The 22,901-nt window shown below is 48.5% G+C and overlaps 1 protein-coding gene across 1 annotated transcript in view; it reads left to right on the top strand.

The window, feature by feature from the left end:
- The window catches only part of LOC137324060 (receptor tyrosine-protein kinase erbB-4-like), a 938,904-nt gene that overhangs the window by 664,636 nt on the left and 251,367 nt on the right, over positions 1-22,901 (top strand). Inside the window, exons 16-19 of the mRNA XM_067988230.1 lie at positions 10,405-10,449; positions 17,201-17,333; positions 19,164-19,286; positions 19,613-19,711. Of these exons, the coding sequence (XP_067844331.1) occupies positions 10,405-10,449; positions 17,201-17,333; positions 19,164-19,286; positions 19,613-19,711 (400 nt within the window). The remainder of the gene's footprint in view (positions 1-10,404; positions 10,450-17,200; positions 17,334-19,163; positions 19,287-19,612; positions 19,712-22,901) is intronic.

The raw sequence follows: 22,901 nt of genomic DNA on the forward strand, positions 1-22,901 counted from the left end.
TAACACTCCCACTCTCACCACAGAGAGAGAGAGAGAGAGAGCAGGACCCAAACACTCCCACTCTCACTACAGAGAGAGAGAGAGAGAGCAGGACCCAAACACTCCCACTCTCACTACACAGAGAGAGAGAGAGAGAGAGCAGGACCCAAACACTCCACTCTCACTCGCACAGAGAGAGAGAGAGAGAGAGCAAGGACCCAAACACTCCCACTCTCACTACAGAGAGAGAGAGAGAGAGAGAGAGAGCAGGACCCAAACACTCCCACTCTCACTACAGAGAGAGAGAGAGAGAGCAGGACCCAAACACTCCCACTCTCACTACAGAGAGAGAGAGAGAGAGAGAGCAGGACCCAAACACTCCCACTCTCACACAGAGAGAGAGAGAGAGAGAGAGCAGGACCCAAACACTCCCACTCTCACTGCAGAGAGAGAGAGAGAGAGAGCAGGACCCAAACACTCCCACTCTCACTACAGAGAGAGAGAGAGAGAGAGCAGGACCCAAACACTCCCACTCTCACCACACAGAGAGAGAGAGAGAGAGAGAGCAGGACCCAAACACTCCCACTCTCACTGCAGAGAGAGAGAGAGAGAGAGAGAGCAGGACCCAAACACTCCCACTCTCACTACAGAGAGAGAGAGAGAGAGAGCAGGACCCAAACACTCCCACTCTCACCACACAGAGAGAGAGAGGAGAGAGAGCAGGACCCAAACACTCCCACTCTCACTACAGAGAGAGAGAGAGAGAGAGAGCAGGACCCAAACACTCCCACTCTCAACTACAGAGAGAGAGAGAGAGAGACAGGACCCAAACACTCCCACTCTCACTACAGAGAGAGAGAGAGAGAGAGAGCAGGACCCAAACACTCCCACTCTCACCACACAGAGAGAGAGAGAGAGAGAGATCAGGACCCAAACACTCCCACTCTCACTACAGAGAGAGAGAGAGAGAGCAGGACCCAAACACTCCCACTCTCACTACACAGAGAGAGAGAGAGAGAGGAGCAGGACCCAAACACTCCCACTCTCACTACAGAGAGAGAGAGGAGAGAGAGCAGGACCCAAACACTCCCACATCTCACTACAGAGAGAGAGAGAGAGAGAGCAGGACCCAAACACTCCCACTCTCACCTACAGAGAGAGAGATAGAGAGAGAGAGCAGGACCCAAACACTCCCACTCTCACTACAGAGAGAGAGAGAGAGAGAGAGAGCAGGACCCAAACACTCCCACTCTCACCACAGAGAGAGAGAGAGAGAGAGCAGGACCCAAACACTCCCACTCTCACTACAGAGAGAGAGAGAGAGAGAGAGCAGGACCCAAACACTCCCACTCTCACTACAGAGAGAGAGAGAGAGAGAGCAGGACCCAAACACTCCCACTCTCACTACAGAGAGAGAGAGAGAGAGAGCAGGACCCAAACACTCCCACTCTCACTACAGAGAGAGAGAGAGAGAGAGCAGGACCCAAACACTCCCACTCTCACTACAGAGAGAGAGAGAGAGCAGGACCCAACACTCCCACTCTCACTACAGAGAGAGAGAGAGAGAGCAGGACCCAAAACACTCCACTCTCACCACAGAGAGAGAGAGAGAGAGAGCAGGACCCAAACACTCCACTCTCACTACAGAGAGAGAGAGAGAGAGAGAGCAGGACCCAAACACTCCACTCTCACCACAGAGAGAGAGAGAGAGAGCAGGACCCAAACACTCCCACTCTCACCACAGAGAGAGAGAGAGAGAGAGAGAGCAGGACCCAAACACTCCCACTCTCACTACAGAGAGGAGAGAGAGAGAGCAGGACCCAACACTCCCACTCTCACTAGCAGAGAGAGAGAGAGAGCAGGACCACAAACACTCCACTCTCACTACAGAGAGAGAGAGAGAGAGCAGGACCCAAACACTCCCACTCTCACTACAGAGAGAGAGAGAGAGAGCAGGAACCCAAACACTCCACTCTCACTACAGAGAGAGAGAGAGAGAGAGAGCAGGACCCAAACACTCCCACTCTCACGACAGAGAGAGAGAGAGAGAGCAGGACCCAAACACTCCCACTCTCACTCACAGAGAGAGAGAGAGAGAGAGCAGGACCCAAACACTCCCACTCTCACTACAGAGAGAGAGAGAGAGAGCAGGACCCCAAACACTCCCACTCTCAGTACAGAGAGAGAGAGAGAGAGCAGGACCCAAACACTCCCACTCTCACTACAGAGAGAGAGAGAGAGAGAGCAGGACCCAAACACTCCCACTCTCACTACAGAGAGAAGAGAGAGAGAGAGCAGGACCCAAACACTCCCACTCTCACTACAGAGAGAGAGAGAGAGAGCAGGACCCAAACACTCCCACTCTCACTACAGAGAGAGAGAGAGAGAGAGAGCAGGACCCAAACACTCCCACTCTCACTAGAGAGAGAGAGAGAGAGAGAGCAGGACCCAAACACTCCCACTCTCACTACAGAGAGAGAGAGAGAGAGGCAGGACCCAAACACTCCCACTCTCACTACACAGAGAGAGAGAGAGAGAGAGAGCAGGACCCAAACACTCCCACTCTCACTACAGAGAGAGAGAGAGAGAGCAGGACCCAAACACTCCCACTCTCACTGCAGAGAGAGAGAGAGAGAGAGAGCAGGACCCAAACACTCCCACTCTCACTACACAGAGAGAGAGAGAGAGAGAGCAGGACCCAAACACTCCCCACTCTCACTACAGAGAGAGAGAGAGAGAGAGAGAGCAGGACCCAAACACTCCCACTCTCACTACAGAGAGAGAGAGAGAGAGAGCAGGACCCAAACACTCCCACTCTCACTATAGAGAGAGAGAGAGAGAGCAGGACCCAAACACTCCCACTCTCACCACAGAGAGAGAGAGAGAGAGAGCAGGACCCAAACACTCCCACTCTCACTACAGAGAGAGAGAGAGAGAGAGAGCAGGACCCAAACACTCCCACTCTCACTACAGAGAGAGAGAGAGAGAGAGCAGGACCCAAACACTCCCACTCTCACTACAGAGAGAGAGAGAGAGAGAGAGAGCAGGACCCAAACACTCCCACTCTCACTACAGAGAGAGAGAGAGAGAGAGAGCAGGACCAAACACTCCCACTCTCACTACAGAGAGAGAGAGAGAGAGAGAGAGCAGGACCCAAACACTCCCACTCTCACCACAGAGAGAGAGAGAGAGCAGGACCCAAACACTCCCACTCTCACTACAGAGAGGAGAGAGAGAGAGCAGGACCCAAACACTCCCACTCTCACTACACAGAGAGAGACGACAGAGAGAGCAGGACCCAAACACTCCCACTCTCACTGCACAGAGAGAGAGAGAGAGAGAGCAGGACCCAAACACTCCCACTCTCACTACAGAGAGAGAGAGAGAGAGAGAGAGAGCAGGACCCAAACACTCCCACTCTCACTACAGAGAGAGAGAGAGAGAGAGAGCAGGACCCAAACACTCCCACTCTCACCACAGAGAGAGAGAGAGAGAGAGCAGGACCCAAACACTCCCACTCTCACTACAGAGAGAGAGAGAGAGAGAGCAGGACCCAAGCACTCCCACTCTCACTACACAGAGAGAGAGAGAAGAGAGCAGGACCCAAACACTCCCACTCTCACTACACAGAGAGAGAGAGAGAGAGCAGGACCCAAACACTCCCACTCTCACTACACAGAGAGAGACGAGAGAGAGAGCAGGACCCAAACACTCCCACTCTCACTGCACAGAGAGAGAGAGAGAGAGAGCAGGACCCAAACACTCCACTCTCACCTACAGAGAGAGAGAGAGAGAGAGAGAGAGCAGGACCAAACACTCCCACTCTCACTACAGAGAGAGAGAGAGAGAGCAGGACCAAACACTCCCACTCTCACTACAGAGAGAGAGAGAGAGAGAGCAAGGACCCTAACACTCCCACTCTCACCACAGAGAGAGAGAGAGAGAGAGAGCAGGACCCAAACACTCCCACTCTCACTGCAGAGAGAGAGAGAGAGAGAGAGAGCAGGACCCAAACACTCCCACTCTCACTACAGAGAGAGAGAGAGAGAGAGCAGGACCCAAACACCTCCCACTCTCACCACACAGAGAGAGAGAGAGAGAGAGCAGGACCCAAACACTCCCACTCTCACTGCAGAGAGAGAGAGAGAGAGAGAGAGCAGGACCCAAACACTCCCACTCTCACTACAGAGAGAGAGAGAGAGAGAGCAGGACCCAAACACTCCCACTCTCACCACACAGAGAGAGAGAGAGAGAGAGAGCAGGACCCAAACACTCCCCACTCTCACTACAGAGAGAGAGAGAGAGAGAGAGCAGGACCCAAACACTCCCACTCTCACTACAGAGAGAGAGAGAGAGAGAGCAGGACCCAAACACTCCCACTCTCACTACAGAGAGAGAGAGAGAGAGAGAGCAGGACCCAAACACTCCCACTCTCACCACACAGAGAGAGAGAGAGAGAGAGAGCAGGACCCAAACACTCCCACTCTCACTACAGAGAGAGAGAGAGAGAGCAGGACCCAAACACTCCCACTCTCACTACACAGAGAGAGAGAGAGAGAGAGCAGGACCCAAACACTCCCACTCTCACTACAGAGAGAGAGAGAGAGAGAGAGCAGGACCCAAACACTCCCACTCTCACTACAGAGAGAGAGAGAGAGAGCAGGACCCAAACACTCCCACTCTCACTAAAGAGAGAGAGATAGAGAGAGAGAGCAGGACCCAAACACTCCCACTCTCACTACAGAGAGAGAGAGAGAGAGAGAGAGCAGGACCCAAACACTCCGCACTCTCACCACAGAGAGAGAGAGAGAGAGAGAGCAGGACCCAAACACTCCCACTCTCACTGCAGAGAGAGAGAGAGAGAGAGAGAGCAGGACCCAAACACTCCCACTCTCACTACAGAGAGAGAGAGAGAGAGAGCAGGACCCAAACACTCCCACTCTCACCACACAGAAGAGAGAGAGAGAGAGAGAGCAGGACCCAAACACTCCCACTCTCACTACAGAGAGAGAGAGAGAGAGAGAGCAGGACCCAAACACTCCCACTCTCACTACAGAGAGAGAGAGAGAGAGGCAGGACCCAAACACTCCACTCTCACTACAGAGAGAGAGAGAGAGAGAGAGCAGGACCCAAACACTCCCACTCTCACCACACAGAGAGAGAGAGAGAGAGAGAGCAGGACCCAAACACTCCCACTCTCACTACAGAGAGAGAGAGAGAGAGCAGGACCCAAACACTCCACTCTCACTACACAGAGAGAGAGAGAGAGAGAGCAGGACCCAAACACTCCCACTCTCACTACAGAGAGAGAGAGAGAGAGAGAGCAGGACCCAAACACTCCCACTCTCACTACAGAGAGAGAGAGAGAGAGAGCAGGACCCAAACACTCCCACTCTCACTAAGAGAGAGAGATAGAGAGAGAGCAGGACCCAAACACTCCACTCTCACTACAGAGAGAGAGAGAGAGAGAGAGAGCAGGACCCAAACACTCCCACTCTCACACAGAGAGAGAGAGAGAGGAGAGCAGGACCCAAACACTCCACTCTCACTACAGAGAGAGAGAGAGAGAGAGAGCAGGACCCAAACACTCCCACTCTCACTACAGAGAGAGAGAGAGAGAGAGCAGGACCCAAACACTCCCACTCTCACTACAGAGAGAGAGAGAGAGAGAGCAGGACCCAAACACTCCCACTCTCACTACAGAGAGAGAGAGAGAGAGAGCAGGACCCAAACACTCCCACTCTCACCACAGAGAGAGAGAGAGAGAGAGCAGGACCCAAAACACTCCCACTCTCACACAGAGAGAGAGAGAGAGAGAGCAGGACCCAAACACTCCCACTCTCACTACAGAGAGAGAGAGAGAGCAGACCCAAACACTCCCACTCTCACCACAGAGAGAGAGAGAGAGAGCAGGACCAAACCACTCCCACTCTCACTACAGAGAGAGAGAGAGAGAGAGCAGGACCCAAACACTCCCACTCTCACTACAGAGAGAGAGAGAGAGAGCAGGACCCAAACACTCCCACTCTCACCACAGAGAGAGAGAGAGAGAGAGCAGGACCCAAACACTCCCACTCTCACCCAGAGAGAGAGAGAGAGAGAGCAGGACCCAAACACTCCCACTCTCACTACAGAGAGAGAGAGAGAGCAGGACCCAAACACTCCCACTCTCACCACAGAGAGAGAGAGAGAGAGCAGGACCCAAACACTCCCACTCTCACTACAGAGAGAGAGAGAGAGAGAGCAGGACCCAAACACTCCCACTCTCACTACAGAGAGAGAGAGAGAGAGCAGGACCCAAACACTCCCACTCTCACCACAGAGAGAGAGAGAGAGAGAGAGCAGGACCCAAACACTCCCACTCTCACTACAGAGAGAGAGAGAGAGAGAGAGAGAGCAGGACCCAAACACTCCCACTCTCACTACAGAGAGAGAGAGAGAGAGAGCAGGACCCAAACACTCCCACTCTCACTACAGAGAGAGAGAGAGAGAGCAGGACCCAAACACTCCCACTCTCACTACAGAGAGAGAGAGAGAGAGAGCAGGACCCAAACACTCCCACTCACTACAGAGAGAGAGAGAGAGCAGGACCCAAACACTCCCACTCTCACTACAGAGAGAGAGAGAGAGAGAGCAGGACCCAAACACTCCCACTCTCACTACAGAGAGAGAGAGAGAGAGCAGGACCCAAACACTCCCACTCTCACTACAGAGAGAGAGAGAGAGAGAGCAGGACCCAAACACTCCCACTCTCACTACAGAGAGAGAGAGAGAGCAGGACCCAAACACTCCCACTCTCACTACAGAGAGAGAGAGAGAGAGAGCAGGACCCAAACACTCCCACTCTCACTACAGAGAGAGAGAGAGAGAGAGCAGGACCCAAACACTCCCACTCTCACTACAGAGAGAGAGAGAGAGAGAGAGCAGGACCCAAACACTCCCACTCTCACTACAGAGAGAGAGAGAGAGAGCAGGACCCAAAACACTTCCACTCTCACTACAGAGAGAGAGAGAGAGAGAGAGCAGGACCCAACACTCCCACTCTCACTACAGAGAGAGAGAGAGAGAGAGCAGGACCCAAACACTCCCACTCTCACCACAGAGAAGAGGAGAGAGAGAGAGCAGGACCCAAACACTCCCACTCTCACTACAGAGAGAGAGAGAGAGAGAGCAGGACCCAAACACTCCCACTCTCACTACAGAGAGAGAGAGAGAGAGAGCAGGACCCAAACACTCCCACTCTCAACTACAGAGAGAGAGAGAGAGAGAGAGCAGGACCCAAACACTCCCACTCTCACTACAGAGAGAGAGAGAGAGAGAGCAGGACCCAAAACACTCCCGACTCTCACTACAGAGAGAGAGAGAGAGAGCAGGACCCAAACACTCCACTCTCACTACAGAGAGAGAGAGAGAGAGCAGGACCGCAAACACTCCCACTCTCACCTACAGAGAGAGAGAGAGAGAGCAGGACCCAAACACTCCCACTCTCACTACAGAGAGAGAGAGAGAGAGCAGGACCCAAACACTCCCACTCTCACTACAGAGAGAGAGAGAGAGAGAGCAGGACCCAAACACTCCCACTCTCACCACAGAGAGAGAGAGAGAGAGAGCAGGAACCCCAAACACTCCCACTCTCACCACAGAGAGAGAGAGAGAGAGAGCAGGACCCAAACACTCCCACTCTCACTACAGAGAGAGAGAGAGAGAGAGAGCAGGACCCAAACCTCCACTCTCACTACAGAGAGAGAGAGAGAGAGCAGGACCCAAACACTCCCCTCTCACCAGAGAGAGAGAGAGAGAGAGCAGGGACCCAAACACCTCCCACTCTCACTACAGAGAGAGAGAGAGAGAAGAGAGCAGGACCCAAACACTCCCACTCTCACTACAGAGAGAGAGAGAGAGAAGCAGACCCAACACTCCCACTCTCACTACAGAGAGAGAGAGAGAGAGAGCAGGACCCAAACACTCCCACTCTCACTACAGAGAGAGAGAGAGAGCAGGACCCAAACACTCCCACTCTCACTACAGAGAGAGAGAGAGAGAAGAGAGCAGGACCCAAACACTCCCACTCTCACTACACAGAGAGAGAGAGAGAGAGAGAGCAGGACCCAAACACTCCCACTCTCACCACACAGAGAGAGAGAGAGAGAGAGAGAGCAGGACCCAAACACTCCCACTCTCACCACAGAGAGAGAGAGAGAGAGCAGACCCAAACACTCCCACTCTCACTACACCAGAGAGAGAGAGAGAGAGAGAGCAGGACCAAACACTCCCACTCTCACTACAGAGAGAGAGAGAGAGAGAGCAGGACCCAACACTCCCACTCTCACCACAGAGAGAGAGAGAGAGAGAGAGCAGGACCCAAACACTCCCACTCTCACCACAGAGAGAGAGAGAGAGAGAGAGAGCAGGACCCAAACACTCCCACTCTCACTACAGAGAGAGAGAGAGAGAGAGCAGGACCCAAACACTCCCACTCTCACCACAGAGAGAGAGAGAGAGAGAGCAGGACCCAAACACTCCCACTCTCACTACAGAGAGAGAGAGAGAGAGAGCAGGACCCAAACACTCCCACTCTCACTACAGAGAGAGAGAGAGAGAGAGCAGGACCAAACACTCCCACTCTCACCACAGAGAGAGAGAGAGAGAGCAGGACCCAAACACTCCCACTCTCACTACACAGAGAGAGAGAGAGAGAGAGAGCAGGACCCAAACACTCCCACTCTCACCACAGAGAGAGAGAGAGAGAGAGAGCAGGACCCAAACACTCCCACTCTCACTACAGAGAGAGAGAGAGAGAGCAGGACCCAAACACTCCCACTCTCACTGCACAGAGAGAGAGAGAGAGAGAGCAGGACCCAAACACTCCACTCTCACTACAGAGAGAGAGAGAGAGAGCAGGACCCAAACACTCCCACTCTCACTACAGAGAGAGAGAGAGAGAGCAGGACCCAAACACTCCCACTCTCACCACAGAGAGAGAGAGAGAGAGAGAGCAGGACCCAAACACTCCCACTCTCACTACAGAGAGAGAGAGAGAGAGCAGGACCCAACACTCCCACTCTCACTGCACAGAGAGAGAGAGAGAGAGAGCAGGACCCAAACACTCCCACTCTCACCACAGAGAGAGAGAGAGAGAGTGAGCAGGACCCAAACACTCCCACTCTCACTACAGAGAGAGAGAGAGAGAGCAGGACCCAAACACTCCCACTCTCACCACAGAGAGAGAGAGAGAGAGAGCAGGACACAAACACTCCCACTCTCACAACAGAGAGAGAGAGAGAGAGAGAGCAGGACCCAAACACTCCCACTCTCACCACAGAGAGAGAGAGAGAGGCAGGACCCAAACACTCCCACTCTCACTACAGAGAGAGAGAGAGAGAGAGCAGGACCCAAACACTCCCACTCTCACTACAGAGAGAGAGAGAGAGAGAGCAGGACCCAAACACTCCACTCTCACTACAGAGAGAGAGAGAGAGCAGGACCCAAACACTCCCACTCTCACTGCAGAGTGCAATAACTGAAATGCTCCCCCTCTGACATCCCTGGATTGTGTTGGATTCAGAGCCAGCTAGTGGGGCCAATATCGAAGACAGGCCAACGAATTGAAACATATTGATGTCTTACAGCTTATTAAAAATTAATGTAATGTATGGTCTGCAGTGTGTTACAAGACAGTAACACATTAGTGGTTGCTGAAGAGCAAACCTCGAGCAATTTACTGATGTCTCAATCATTAACACGTCTTTTGAATTTTGTACAACCTTTGTTACTCTTTGCATTCAATCGAACCGGAGCTCCCGGGGAGGGTTATTCCTTTTCTGGAACCTTCCTTTATTTTTTACCAGCGATTGGCATCATGGCAGACAAGAGTTAAAAGCATGTTGCCATAATCCGATGACTTTATTTGATGACTGGGTTTTATTTTCCCACACAGTTCAGGGTGATAGAGAGTCCTCTGTGTATGTTATTACATGACATACTCTATCTGTGATTGAGTGAAGACAGTTCCCAAAGACTGTTTTATCACACAGTACTGGTAACCATTCAATTCATAAGTGGCATCCATTCTTCCTAATCACGGTTCATTCCATACAGATCACATTGTCATCGTCCCTTGCTTTGGTACGCTGTCAAAAAAGCTTTTAGTTAAGTCTGTCGTTATTGTTAGACCTGCAAGACTGGGGGAGGCGATGGGGGGGGGGGGGGCGGGGAGGGGGTTTCCAAGTGCAACTAGCAGGTTTCCCATTAAGGTGAAGTACCATGTTGTCCAAGGCTGTAATTTAACCATTGTGACTGTGTTACTGTAACGCTGTGATGGTTGTAATTATTCTGTTAACATGACGGTTTTTTTTTTGTTCCTCCCCCCCCCCCCCTCCCCCTCATCCCTCCTGAATAACGGACTTCAACCTTGCTGTGCTGCAGGTGCACAGGCCCACGTATTCAGGACTGCATCGAGATGATGGATAGGTACTATTGTGCGCTGTCTGCTGCATGCTGTGCTGTACGAATGTTTGCCGAAAGGGGATGATATTGTGCTCTCACTGTACCCAGGTGTTCAGGCCCTACTCTCCATGACTGCGCTGCCTTTCCCACACGGATGGCTCATTCCACTTTCCCACAACATGCTAGATAACATCCACCATATTTTCATCTCATACCCTCCCCAAACCCCGTTTGTGTCTCACAGGATTATTAAATGAAGTGATGAATAAATAATGGAAATGAAAGCCTTTCAGCGGTGATTCCTTTTAAATCTTCAAATCAACCTACTAATCACCCTGTCACAGGAATGAGATTTTGATGAGGTGTGATCAATGGGATGGACGGGGTCGCTTTCTACCGGCTCGATTTTTACTTTTCGAGGATTTCTTTATCAATCTTGGATGCCGCACTAATAGAATCTGAGGTGTTTCACTAATTGCTCGGGGTTAACTGCTAGGGCCTGGCCTCTTGGCCTTGACTTTGAGCGTTGCTTGGTTAACTGAAAACACAGATCTGGTATTTACCGGGTGACATTTCTGCTGGGGAGAATGAGTGAGATCCTTGGCAATCACAACTTGCTTTAATTACCTGTGCTGCTCTCGAGTACCTCGCCCAACTTGCTGACCTTTTCCATGCAAATTCCACGATCGAATTAACTCTTGTGTCATTGCAAGGGAATTAAAGCATCTGAGACAGATTCAAGACTGCCTTAATATGCACTGGGTCAATAGTCCTATGGTGATAAACGGAGAGCAGATATGAGTGATTGCTTTGCACGCTCTCAATCCTGCTGAAGATGGGATTTCTCTGACACTGATGCAGTCCTGACAAAGACAATAGATTCTAATTCAGCTTAACCAGCTGAATATATTTGGAGAGAAATAAAAATCCCAATTCCTATCTTGTAAAAACGTACATTCCTGGGACTCTCTTCGCTGATGCTGAGGAGTTCTTTATGGGCATTGTTTAAAGAGTGTGTGTTTTATTGTCCAATGCTGATTCCCCACTCCAATACGATTGGACCTGTCACGTGACTCGATATACCATCAGGTCATACATCACAATCAGTTTTAATAAATTTGCAGCTACATGGTGCTGCCTCTACTGTGCTCCACATGGTAACAACATTTAAAAAATTAATCTTAATATAAACATATTTGTTTAAAAATAAGCTGACAATGAGTTTCAAGGAAATAATTCATTGCTGGGCCTCTCTCTTGCTCGAGTTTTATACTTCTGATTTAAAACATCATCAGACATGTTCTGAGTATTGCCCACAACTCACTATCGTTCTTAAACTTCTTATGTTTTAATGCTGACCATTTGTCTATACAAAGAGGGATTTTGTTCCATGCTTTCTTCACTGTCTACATGGTTTCAGCCCCCTCCTCTTTTCTGCTGACACGAGTATGTGAATGCAAAGTCTCAATTGTGAACTTTTCCGCAGCCGTCTTCAGTTGCTGTTGGTTATGAAGGGTTTTGATGGAGTAAATAAGGAGAAACAGTTCGCAATGGCAGGAGGGTCGGTAACCAGAGGACACAGAGTTAAGATAATTGGCAAAAAAACAGGGGGGAGATGAGGAGAATTTTTTTTAGGCAGCGGTTTGTAATGATCTGGAATGCACGACCTGAAAGGGTGATGGAAGCAGATTCAATAGTAACTTTCAAAAGGAAATTGGATAAATACTTGAAAGGGAAAAATTTGCAGGTCTGTGGGGGAAGAACAGGGGAGTGGGTCTAATTAGATAGCTCTTTCAAAGAGCCGGCACAGGCACGATGGGCTGAATGGTCTCCTTCTGTGCTGTATGATTGACTACCGTGTTTGCCGACATAATAACAATCATTCTGTTCAGAAGTAACTCATTGTATGCGAAGTACTTGGAGACGTTTCTGAAAGAAGTGATGAGTTGGATGGGTTGCTATATCAACGCAAATCTTTTTCTCTTGTGCAGAGACAGACTGGTATAGACAGATTTCTCTTCACCCTCTGCCCTAAAGTGCAGGATTCCAGCGCTGTAAGGTGGTTCTTCTCACACAACTTAACGGAGAACTGACAAATATTCACTTGCTGAGAGCGGACCTGTGCATCTTTCCGCCCGACCTACCACCACAGCTGTTGCACCATTCAAATTCATGCCTCACTCCCAGTTATAGGGTTGCCAACTCTCGTTGGACCTATTCCTGGAGGTTTCATCACATGATGTCCTGCCTCCAACCACCCTGCCCCCACACTCCCACCATTGGTCACCCGACATGTCCATCCTTGCAGTAACATCCAATTGGAAAGCGAACAGACTCTTCATTACCCAATTGGATGATTCTTGACTGTCAGTCAAACAGCCTTTTTCTCCCATCTCCAATATTTTTATAACTAATAAAACGAAAGTGTTCAAAGGAAATGAAAAAAAGAAACACAATATTTTAAAAATTCCCTCATTACTTTTCTCCCGGGTGTTGCACGCAGCATTGTCTTGGAGATTAATCTTTGATTCTTGGAGACTCCAGGGCAATCCTGGAGGGTTGGCAACCCTTCTTCTCCTCCTGATTGCTATCCAGTGATCCCAGCTGGCAAATGCATACGTGTGGACATCTGACACAAGGCTCCCTCTTGCTTGGTGCCACCACCCCTCACTATCGAGCCTCACTCGTAAACAGCGGCCACTTGGGCAAGGCATCGGAGGGCGACTGACATTTGAAGAACTCAACTCCATTTAGAAGTTAATGCCTCCTGGAGAAGAGAGGGGAAATAAAAAGAGTTACATAAATATCCAAACAATAAACTGGTAACAAGTGTGCCTTTGTGACAGGCTTGGAAATGCACACAGCTTACCAGATTAATCGTAAACCTCTTTAGTGGAGGCTCATTAAAACATCAAATATTTGTCACAGTAATTGCAGCTATGTGCCAGGAAATATGACATGGTAATGTGCACTGTCACTTACTGTCACTTTAAAATCTGTAGTAACATGCATTCTATTGGAGAATGCCAACTGTTAGGAAACAAGCTGCCTAGGCCACTCCATTATCGAGGCTTCTGACTAAATTTCCCTCTCAACAGGTCACTCCAATTAGAGAATATTAATGAGCCTTCCTCCTAACAGGCCAGTCCATTAATGACCCACTCTTCAAATACACCAGTCTATTAATGACCCTCCCTCCAGACAGGACAGTCTATTAATGAACCTCCCTCCAGACAGGACAGTCTATTAATGAACCTCCCTCCCAACAGACCAGTCTATTAATGACCCACTCTGCAGACAGGCCTGTCCATTAATGACCCTCCCTCCAGACAGGCCAGTCTATTAATGACCCTCCCTCCAGACAGGCCAGTCTATTAATGACCCTCCCCCCAGACAGGCCAGTCTATTAATGACCCTCCCCCAAGACAGGCCAGTCTATTAATGACCCTCCCCCAAGACAGGCCAGTCTATTAATGACCGTCCCCCCAGACAGACCTGTCCATTAATGACCCTCCCCCCCAGACAGACCAGTCTATTAATGACCCTCCCTCCAGACAGACCAGTCCATTAATCAGCCTCCCCCCAGACAGGCCAGTCTATTAAAGACCCTCCCCCCAGACAGGCCAGTCTATTAATGACCCTACCCCCAGACAGACCAGTCCATTAATGACCCTCCCCCCCAGACAGACCAGTCCATTAATGACCCTCCCTACAGACAGGCCAGTCTATTAATGAACCTCCCCCAAGATAGGCCAGTCTATTAATGACCCGCCCTCCAGACAGACCAGTCCATTAATCAGCCTCCCCCCAGACAGGCCAGTCTATTAAAGACCCTCCCCCCAGACAGGCCAGTCTATTAATGACCCTCCCCCCAGACAGACCAGTCCATTAATGACCTTCCCTCCCGACAGGCCAGTCTATTAATGACCCTCCCCCCAGACAGGCCAGTCTATTAATGACCGTCCCTCCAGACAGACCAGTCCATTAATGACCCTCCCTCAGACAGGCCAGTCTATTAATGACCCTCCCCCAAGACAGGCCAGTCTATTAATGACCCTCCGTCCAGACAGACCAGTCCATTAATCAGCCTCCCCCCAGACAGGCCAGTCTATTAAAGACCATCCCCCTAGACAGGCCTGTCTATTAATGATCCTCCCCCCAGACAGGCCAGTCTATTAAAGACCCTCCCCCCAGACAGGCCAGTCTATTAATGACCCTCCCCCCAGACAGACCAGTCTATTAATGACCCTCCCTCCACACAGGCCAGTCTATTAATGACCCTCCCTCCACACAGGCCAGTCTATTAATGACCCTCCCTCAGACAGGCCAGTCTATTAATGACCCTCCTTCCACACAGGCCAGTCTATTAATGACCCCCCCTCAGACAGGCCAGTCTATTAAAGACCCTCCCCCCAGACAGACCAGTCTATTAATGACCCTCCCTCCACACAGGCCAGTCTATTAATGACCCTCCCTTACACAGGCCAGTCTATTAATGACCCTCCCCCCAGACTGATCAGTCTATTAATGACCCTCCCTCCAGACAGGCCAGTCTATTAATGACCCTCCCCCCAGACAGGCCAGTCTATTAATGACCCTCCCCCCACACAGGCCAGTCTATTAACGACCCTCCCCCCAGACAGGCCAGTCTATTAATGACCCTCCCTCCACACAGGCCAGTCGATTAAAGACCCTCCCTCCAGACAGGCCAGTCTATTAATGACCCTCCCCCCAGACAGGCCAGTCTATTAATGACCCTCCCTCCAGACAGGCCAGTCTATTAAAGACCCTCCCCCCAGACAGGCCTGTCTATTAATGACCCTCCCTCCAGACAGGCCAGTCTATTAATGACCCTCCCTCCAGACAGGCCAGTCTATTAATGATCTTCCCTCCACACAGGCCAGTCTATTAATGACCCTCCCTCCAGACAGGCCAGTCTATTAATGACCCTCCCTCCACACAGGCCAGTCTATTAATGACCCTCCCTCCACACAGGCCAGTCTATTAATGACCCTCCCTCCAGACAGACCAGTCTATTAATGACCCTCCCTCCACACAGGCCAGTCTATTAATGACCCTCCCTCCACACTGGCCAGTCTATTAATGACCCTCCCTCCACACAGGCCAGTCTATTAATGACCCTCCCTCCACACAGGCCAGTCTATTAATGACCCTCCCTCCACACAGGCCAGTCTATTAATGGCCCTCCCCCCAGACAGGCCAGTCTATTAATGACCCTCCCCCCAGACAGGCCAGTCTATTAATGACCCTCCCCCCAGACAGGCCAGTCTATTAATGACCCTCCCTCCACATAGGCCGATTCCACTTGGAGCCTTCTTGCTAGATATGTTTAGTCCTCTCTTCTGCCTAGTCCAGTTACAGAAGGAAAGTACATTAAAAACTGGGGCAAAAGTGTAATGTAAACCAGCCAAATGTAGGGAAAATGTCTAAACATTCAAGTATTTATTGTTTATCAGTATGGAATAATGGAGTTCAGCTTAATAAGATTTAAACAATGATGCTCCATCATCTGCTCACTGTAATCCTTACCCCTTCCCTCAGTTCCACACAGCTCACTCACCCTCTGCTTTGCTAGAAACACAGTAATGTTCTTGCTGGCCCACCTTCCTGCTGCTCACTCCACCAGTACGGGAGGAAAGTAGAAATGCTTCTCATTTCTTCACATTCCTGTTCGAATACATCGCAAAGGGAAAGGGTCAGTGCTGAAAGGCAATTTCTTCCTAGTTGTGAATAAAAGTAGTTTGAGTCGTGAAGAAAAGATTTGAATTAGGCTTTGGTTTACAATCTGGTTTTTTTAAACCTCTTTGTGAAGTGTTGACTCACTGTTCACAGCAGGTGCTTTCGATTGTTTCTTGCTTTGTCTGTTGTCTGATTTTGGATGCTTTTCTTTTCTCCCCCTCTGGTAATAAAATTGGATCACAATGATGGATATTTCTAATTAAAAACAGAGAGTGTGGTGAGCTTGACTTTGTGAGCGAGTGGGATTCGCATGACTGGAGGAGGTGCATTCCTTCACACCAGCCCTGCCTCATCAACCTAACTCAGATATCTCAAGGGGCTTCTTAGATCGAAGGAAGACCCTTCAGAACGAGTTCAAGCATTCATTATAATTACTGTTCATTTGTCAAGATAGAAGTATGCTCTGCGCTTTCTCTTTTACTTCCTTTGGCAATCTTTAAAAGCTCTGTTAGTCATGGATTTTAAGTCTTACCTCAAATCTGACATCTCCCTCCAATCCCAAATGTGAAAACACTGTCCCGCATCCTTGGAAATCAATGTTTCCCTGCCTTTAGAACTGATTGTCTGTGTGTGTTTTTCATTTGAAGAAACAAAAGCATTCAGCCAAGAAGATAAACTGTGATCAAAGATGAATCATTAAAGGAGCACACTATCTCTCATAATAACTAAATATAATTAGAGTGAGGCAGCAGGCATTTACTGGATTTTTAACAATGGTCAAAGCATTTTAACTAGATAATTGTTGCGTCCCATATGGGATTCTGTGCTGGGAGTTCTAACGTCGCCCAGTGGACTCTGCACACAACGCTAATCATGGAATCCCTTAGAGCATTCCCTTCCGATTACTATATGTTATCGTAGTTTGTTCTCTGTATTCGCCCGGGTGTGATTGCTTCAGGATGACTGGACGCGCTTTCAGTTTTCTTTCTGTGAAGATTTCAAACACATTTTCCCGTCGTCGTTATTGCCCCTGTTGACCCTCGCTGTTCCCCCATTCTGTCCTTTCGATTGGCAGGACTCCTCTCATTGCCGCAGGTGTGATTGGCGGGCTCTTCATCGTGGTCATTCTGGCCCTGGTGTTTGCCGTGTACGTGAGGAGGAAGAGCATCAAGAAGAAACGGGCGATGCGGCGGTTTTTGGAAACTGAGGTAAAATGGACAGAAAGTGTTTCTTTTGCCAAAACCCACTTTGATTTAAAAGAGGAAACTGTATACATTCTCAAAATACTTCTCAAAAAAAAACAGCCAAGGTACACAAAGAAATATTGAAATAAGTTTTTCGTTTCATTATTTCTCTGGCAAATGGTAACCTTTCGGAATAAGTAGCAATTCTCAACTGGTCTGAATTCAGCCCTCTTCTACAACACATGAACACTAAATAACAAGTACAGGTTAATGGACTTTACTTGTGGCCTGTGCACTGTCAATGAATGTGACATACCCACAAACTTCCATAATCTGTGCCTCTTCTAAATAAGCTCAGTCTACTGCACACTACTGGAGCTATCTTGATGGTCTGTGGTGGCCTGACTGGGATGACGGAGACAATGGGTTGTAATCAATTCCTTGTTAGCTTATATTGAAGTTCCAGCAACCTGGGGTAGGATGGGACTGGAAGTCCTTTGGTTCTTTGGTGGACCGATGCTTCCATTCTCCTCACACTAAGCCACCAAGCCAAGGCTCCACATGAAAGGTTAGCAGAACCTAGGTTTGTGATGGGTTACGCACTGGGCATTCTAATCAATTAGGAGTCGAAACCTAGATGCTCCGAGTTGCAAGCCTTGAATTTAAAATAGGTAATTCATGATTGGCTAAGTGTCTTATCAGATAATTAGGGAACAGTAATGTCCCCTCCCTCACTGGTTGCCTGGCCCATGAATGCATCCCATCCCCTGGGTCACCTTAGATCAACAACAGCTTGATGACATGGAGCAAGAGAATTGAAGGCAAACAGCAAACCCCTGTCATCCCCATCCCAGCCTCAGAACTTACACAGTGTCACCAAAGAACCAAAGGACTTCCAGTCCCATCCTACCCCAGGTTGCTGGAACTTCAATATAAGCTAACAAGGAATTGATTACAACCCATTGTCTCCGTCATCCCAGTCAGGCCACCACAGACCATCAAGATAGCTCCAGTAGTGAGGAAAGTGTGCAGTAGACTGAGCTTATTTAGAAGAGGCACAGATTATGGAAGTATGTGGGTATGTCACATTCATTGACAGTGCACAGGCTACAAGTAAAGTCCATTAACCTGTACTTGTTATTTAGTGTTCATATGTTGTAGAAGAGGACTGAATTCAGACCAGTTGAGATTTGCTACTTATTCCGAAGCACCCCTCCCTATCTTTGTAACCCTTCCAATGCTATAACCCCCCTTCCAAAACTCTCTGCATTTGCCCTCCCTTTGTCCCACCATTGATGACCATATATTCAGCTGCCTAGGGCCCCCCTGCTCTGGAATTCCTTCCCTCCCTGCTTCTGCAGCTCCATCTCCTCCTTTAAGATCCTCCTTAAATCCCACCTTGTGGACCAAGCTTTTGACCACCCTCCTAATGTCTCTTTCTTTGGCTTAGTATCCATTTTTTTCCATAAGACAGTGAAGCTCTCTGAGGGGTTTTTCTATGTTAAAGGCACTATATAAAGGCAAGTTGTTGCCTTTGTAATATAGGATTGTGCCCACGGTGTGCCAGTGATCAGCTTCAGAATAGACAGTGTTGCCACTTTCACCACTGTCTCTGCTGCTGCCCTGTCGGAATGAGGTGGCTGAATTATTTCCCAATTAGGGCCAGATATTTGCAGTGGGTCTATATTCACTAGGAATTGAATTGAGATGGTTCAACTTGTGTCATTTAGGACATGTGACAGCCATCAAAAGTTATATCACAGGGATTAGAACACAAGTCCCAGAGGGCAGCGTTGTCGAATGTACCTCCTACTCCCTCAAACTATTTCTATTTTCATTTCTTTTTGCCTTCAGCTGGTGGAGCCTCTAACCCCCAGTGGTGCTGCACCTAATCAGGCGCAACTTAGGATCCTCAAGGAGACTGAACTGAAACGAGTCAAGATTCTTGGTTCTGGTGCCTTTGGGACTGTCTACAAAGTGAGTAGTACTGTTGTGGTCTGGCATTGTAACTCAGAGCGCTAACTCATATCTATTAATGTTAGCAGTTTTTCGAGACTTTGCAATTCCCTTCGTCTCATCAGCTGCCTTCTAAAATTATGATTTAAGGCCTAAGAATCACATGCACGGTCAATTCTTCTTAATGCGGGCTGATCCATCTAAATCTATTCTCCTCATAGATTTTTTTTTTGTTGACGTTAGCTTTTGACAGCTGAGGAACAATTCTCCCAGCTCGAGCCATTTGTGATGGAAATAGTTTGTTGTACAAAGCATTTCCCTGAGATGATGTTTTCCGTCTTCATCAGGGCATCTGGGTCCCAGAGGGTGAGACGGTGAAGATTCCTGTGGCCATTAAGATCCTACGCGAGAGAACGGGTCCCAAGGCGAATGTAGAATTCATGGACGTAAGTCAATGGCATGAAGGCCCTGATTAATTTTGCGAGTACAGTAATGGTAACAAGAGAAGTGACAGTTATTGATTGTACTGAAGTTGTCAATGAAACAAAGGAATGAGGTGTTTCAAATGAAGTTGGAGTACTTAGCTGGAGGTTCATTTACCTCCTATTTGAAAATGATTAAAATGCCGTGCAAGCAAACGGAGCCTAGCTGCGTTCGAGGTGCCAGTCAGATCATTGTAGGAGCTGCTCCTCACTGAGGATAATGTAATGCTAATGAATATAATCGGATGATGCAGTTCTCACAGTTAGTTTGGTGAAGGTGTAATTAAGCTAAACACGACAACATCCCGTTAATGTGAAATCTATTCAAAGATGCCAGCTGAATTTACACTACAACAGAGAGAAGAAAAAAAACTCACCACTGTGCTTCAGCTTGTCTCGATTGCATTACATCTAGGCAGTGCATGTTCATTGTAATCAGACACCATTTACAAAATGTTTAATTAGCAGTAACTATCTTGCTATAATTGTAGCTCCATCAAATTTTCTATCATTAAGGTGTAAATGCTTTGCAAATCATTACTGCATTCTTTTTGGCCAAACAGGGTATGAGTGAGATGGAAAGGTGGCTCCATTCATTGGTAGTCTGTTACACTTCTGTATCAATTAAAGTTTCAGTAATAAGTGGCACCTGCCAGTGGGTTGAGAGCTTAAAAATGTCATATATAGTATTTATCATTACATATATGTTACATATTGTCACGATATATTATATAGTATTACATACGCTCCCCAATAGCATATTAGTTATGAACTAATGCAGACAAGTGGACGACAGAAACAATGGCTGTTCACCATGATCTGTGGTGACAATAAATCGTGGAAAATAGTCGATTAACTAATCCTCATATTTGTCAGGGCGGATATTAGCCATTTAGGTTCAGTGGATGCTCAGGTTAATTGGATTGGCTAAAAAATGGCAACTGCCCAGAGGTTCAGTAACCAGAGGGCACAGATTTAATTGGCAAAAGAACCAGAGTGGAGATGAGGAGAAACTTTTTTACACAGTGAGGTGTAATGATCTGCCTGAAAGGGCGGTGGAAGCAGATTCACTAATAACTTTCAAAAGGGAATTGGATAAATACTTGAAAGGGAAAAATTTGCAGGGCTATGGGGAAAGAGTAGGGGAGTGGGACTAATTGGATAGCTCTTTCAAAGAGCCGGCACAGGCACGATGGGCCGAATAGACTTCTTCTTTGCTAGATGATTCTATAAGAACGTAAGAACATAAGAAATAGGAATAGGAGTAGGCCATACGGCCCCTCAAGCTTGTTCCACCATTCAATAAGATCATGGCTGATCTTCTACCTCAACTCCACTTTCCTGCCCTATCCCCATATCCCTTGATTCCCTTAGTGTCGAAATATCTTGAATATACTCAATGACTAAGCATCCACAGCCCATTGAAGTAGAGAATTTTAAAGTTTCCAAAGATTCACAACTCTCTGAGTGAAGAAATTCCTCCTCATCTCGGTCCTAAATGGCCGACCCCTTATCCTGAAACTATGACCTCTAGTTCTAGACTCTCCAGCCAGGGGAAACAGCCTCCCAGCATCTACCCTGTCAAGCCCTCTAAGAATTTTATACATTTCAATGAGATCACCTCTCATTCTTTTAAACTCTAGGGAATATAGGCCCATTCTACTCAACCTTTCCTCATAGGACAACCCTCTCATCCCAGGAATTAATCTAGTGAACCTTCATTGTACCCCCTCTAAGGCAAGTATATCCTTCCTGAGGTAAGGAGACCAAAACTGTACTCAGTCATCCAGGTGTGGTCACACCAGAGCCCTATATAATTGCAGCAAGACCTCCTTACTCTTATACTCCAACCCCCTTGCAATAAAGGCCAACATACCATTTGCCTTCCTAATTGCTTGCTCTACCTGCGTGTTAATTTTCTGTGATTCATGTACAAGGACACCCAAATCCCTCAGACTACCAACATTTCTTAGTCTCTCACCTTTTCAAAAATATTCTGCCTTGCTATTCTTCCTACCAAAGTGGATAATTTCACTTTTCCCACATTACTCTCCATCTGCCACCTTCTCGCCCACTCACCTAACCTTTCCATATCCCTTTACAGACTCTTTGTGTCCCCCTCACAGCTTACTTTCCCACCTAGCTTTGTATCGTCAGCAAACTTGGATACATTGCACTCAGTCCCCTCATCTAAGTCATTGATATATATTGTAAACAGCTGAGGCCCAATCACTAATCCTGGCAGCAACCCACGAGTTACAACCTGCCATCCCGAAAATGACCCGTTTATTCCTACTGTCTGTTTTCTGTCCGTTAACCAATCCTCAATCCATGCTAATATATTACCCTCAATCCCACGAGCCCTAATCTTGTGTAACAACCTCTTGTGTGGCACCTTAACAAATGCCTTCTGAAAATCCAAATATATTACATCCACTGGTTCCCCTTTATCGACCCTCCTAGTTACACCCTCAAAAAGTCTTAATAGATTTGTGAAACATATTTTCACTTTCATAAAACCATGTTGACTCTACCTAATCATATTATGATTTTCTAAGTGCCCTGTTACTACATCCTTAATAATAGATTCTAGCATTTCCCTGAACAGGAATGGGAACAAGTGACAGCCATGCAGACCAGAATGCTCCAGGCTGATTCCCTGTCTGTGCTGCGTTAACTGATCTCAGATGGAGCCCCAGCAGGAGACGCAGCCTCAGGGCTCCAGGGTTAGGGAGTGAAAGATCAGCAAGATCTCCAATGCTAATCACTGTCCACTGCTACCCGCTGGAAAGTGCATGTGTACGGACAGCTGGAGAGGACAGCTCAGCGGCGATGCCACCCAGCAATAGAATGTTCTCCTGGCAATCACTGCTAAGGCTTAAGAATAGAAAGTCGGGCAAAGTATCAGTGGGTGACCAATGCCCGTGGGATGACCAGTGCCCATGGGGTGATGGCCAATGCCCATGGGGCGATGGCCAATGCCCATGGGGCAGCTGACCAATGCCCATGGGGTTGATGACCAATGCCCACGGGGTGATGGTCAGTACCCATGAGGTGGGTGACCAGTGCCCACAGAGTGGCTGACCAGTGCCCATGGGGTGGGTGACCATTGCCCTTGGGATGGGTGACCAGTGCCCGTGGGGTGATGACCAGT

The sequence above is a fragment of the Heptranchias perlo genome, chromosome 7 (genome assembly GCF_035084215.1).
Source record: "Heptranchias perlo isolate sHepPer1 chromosome 7, sHepPer1.hap1, whole genome shotgun sequence".
In the NCBI taxonomy this organism is placed as follows: Eukaryota; Metazoa; Chordata; class Chondrichthyes; order Hexanchiformes; family Hexanchidae; genus Heptranchias; species Heptranchias perlo.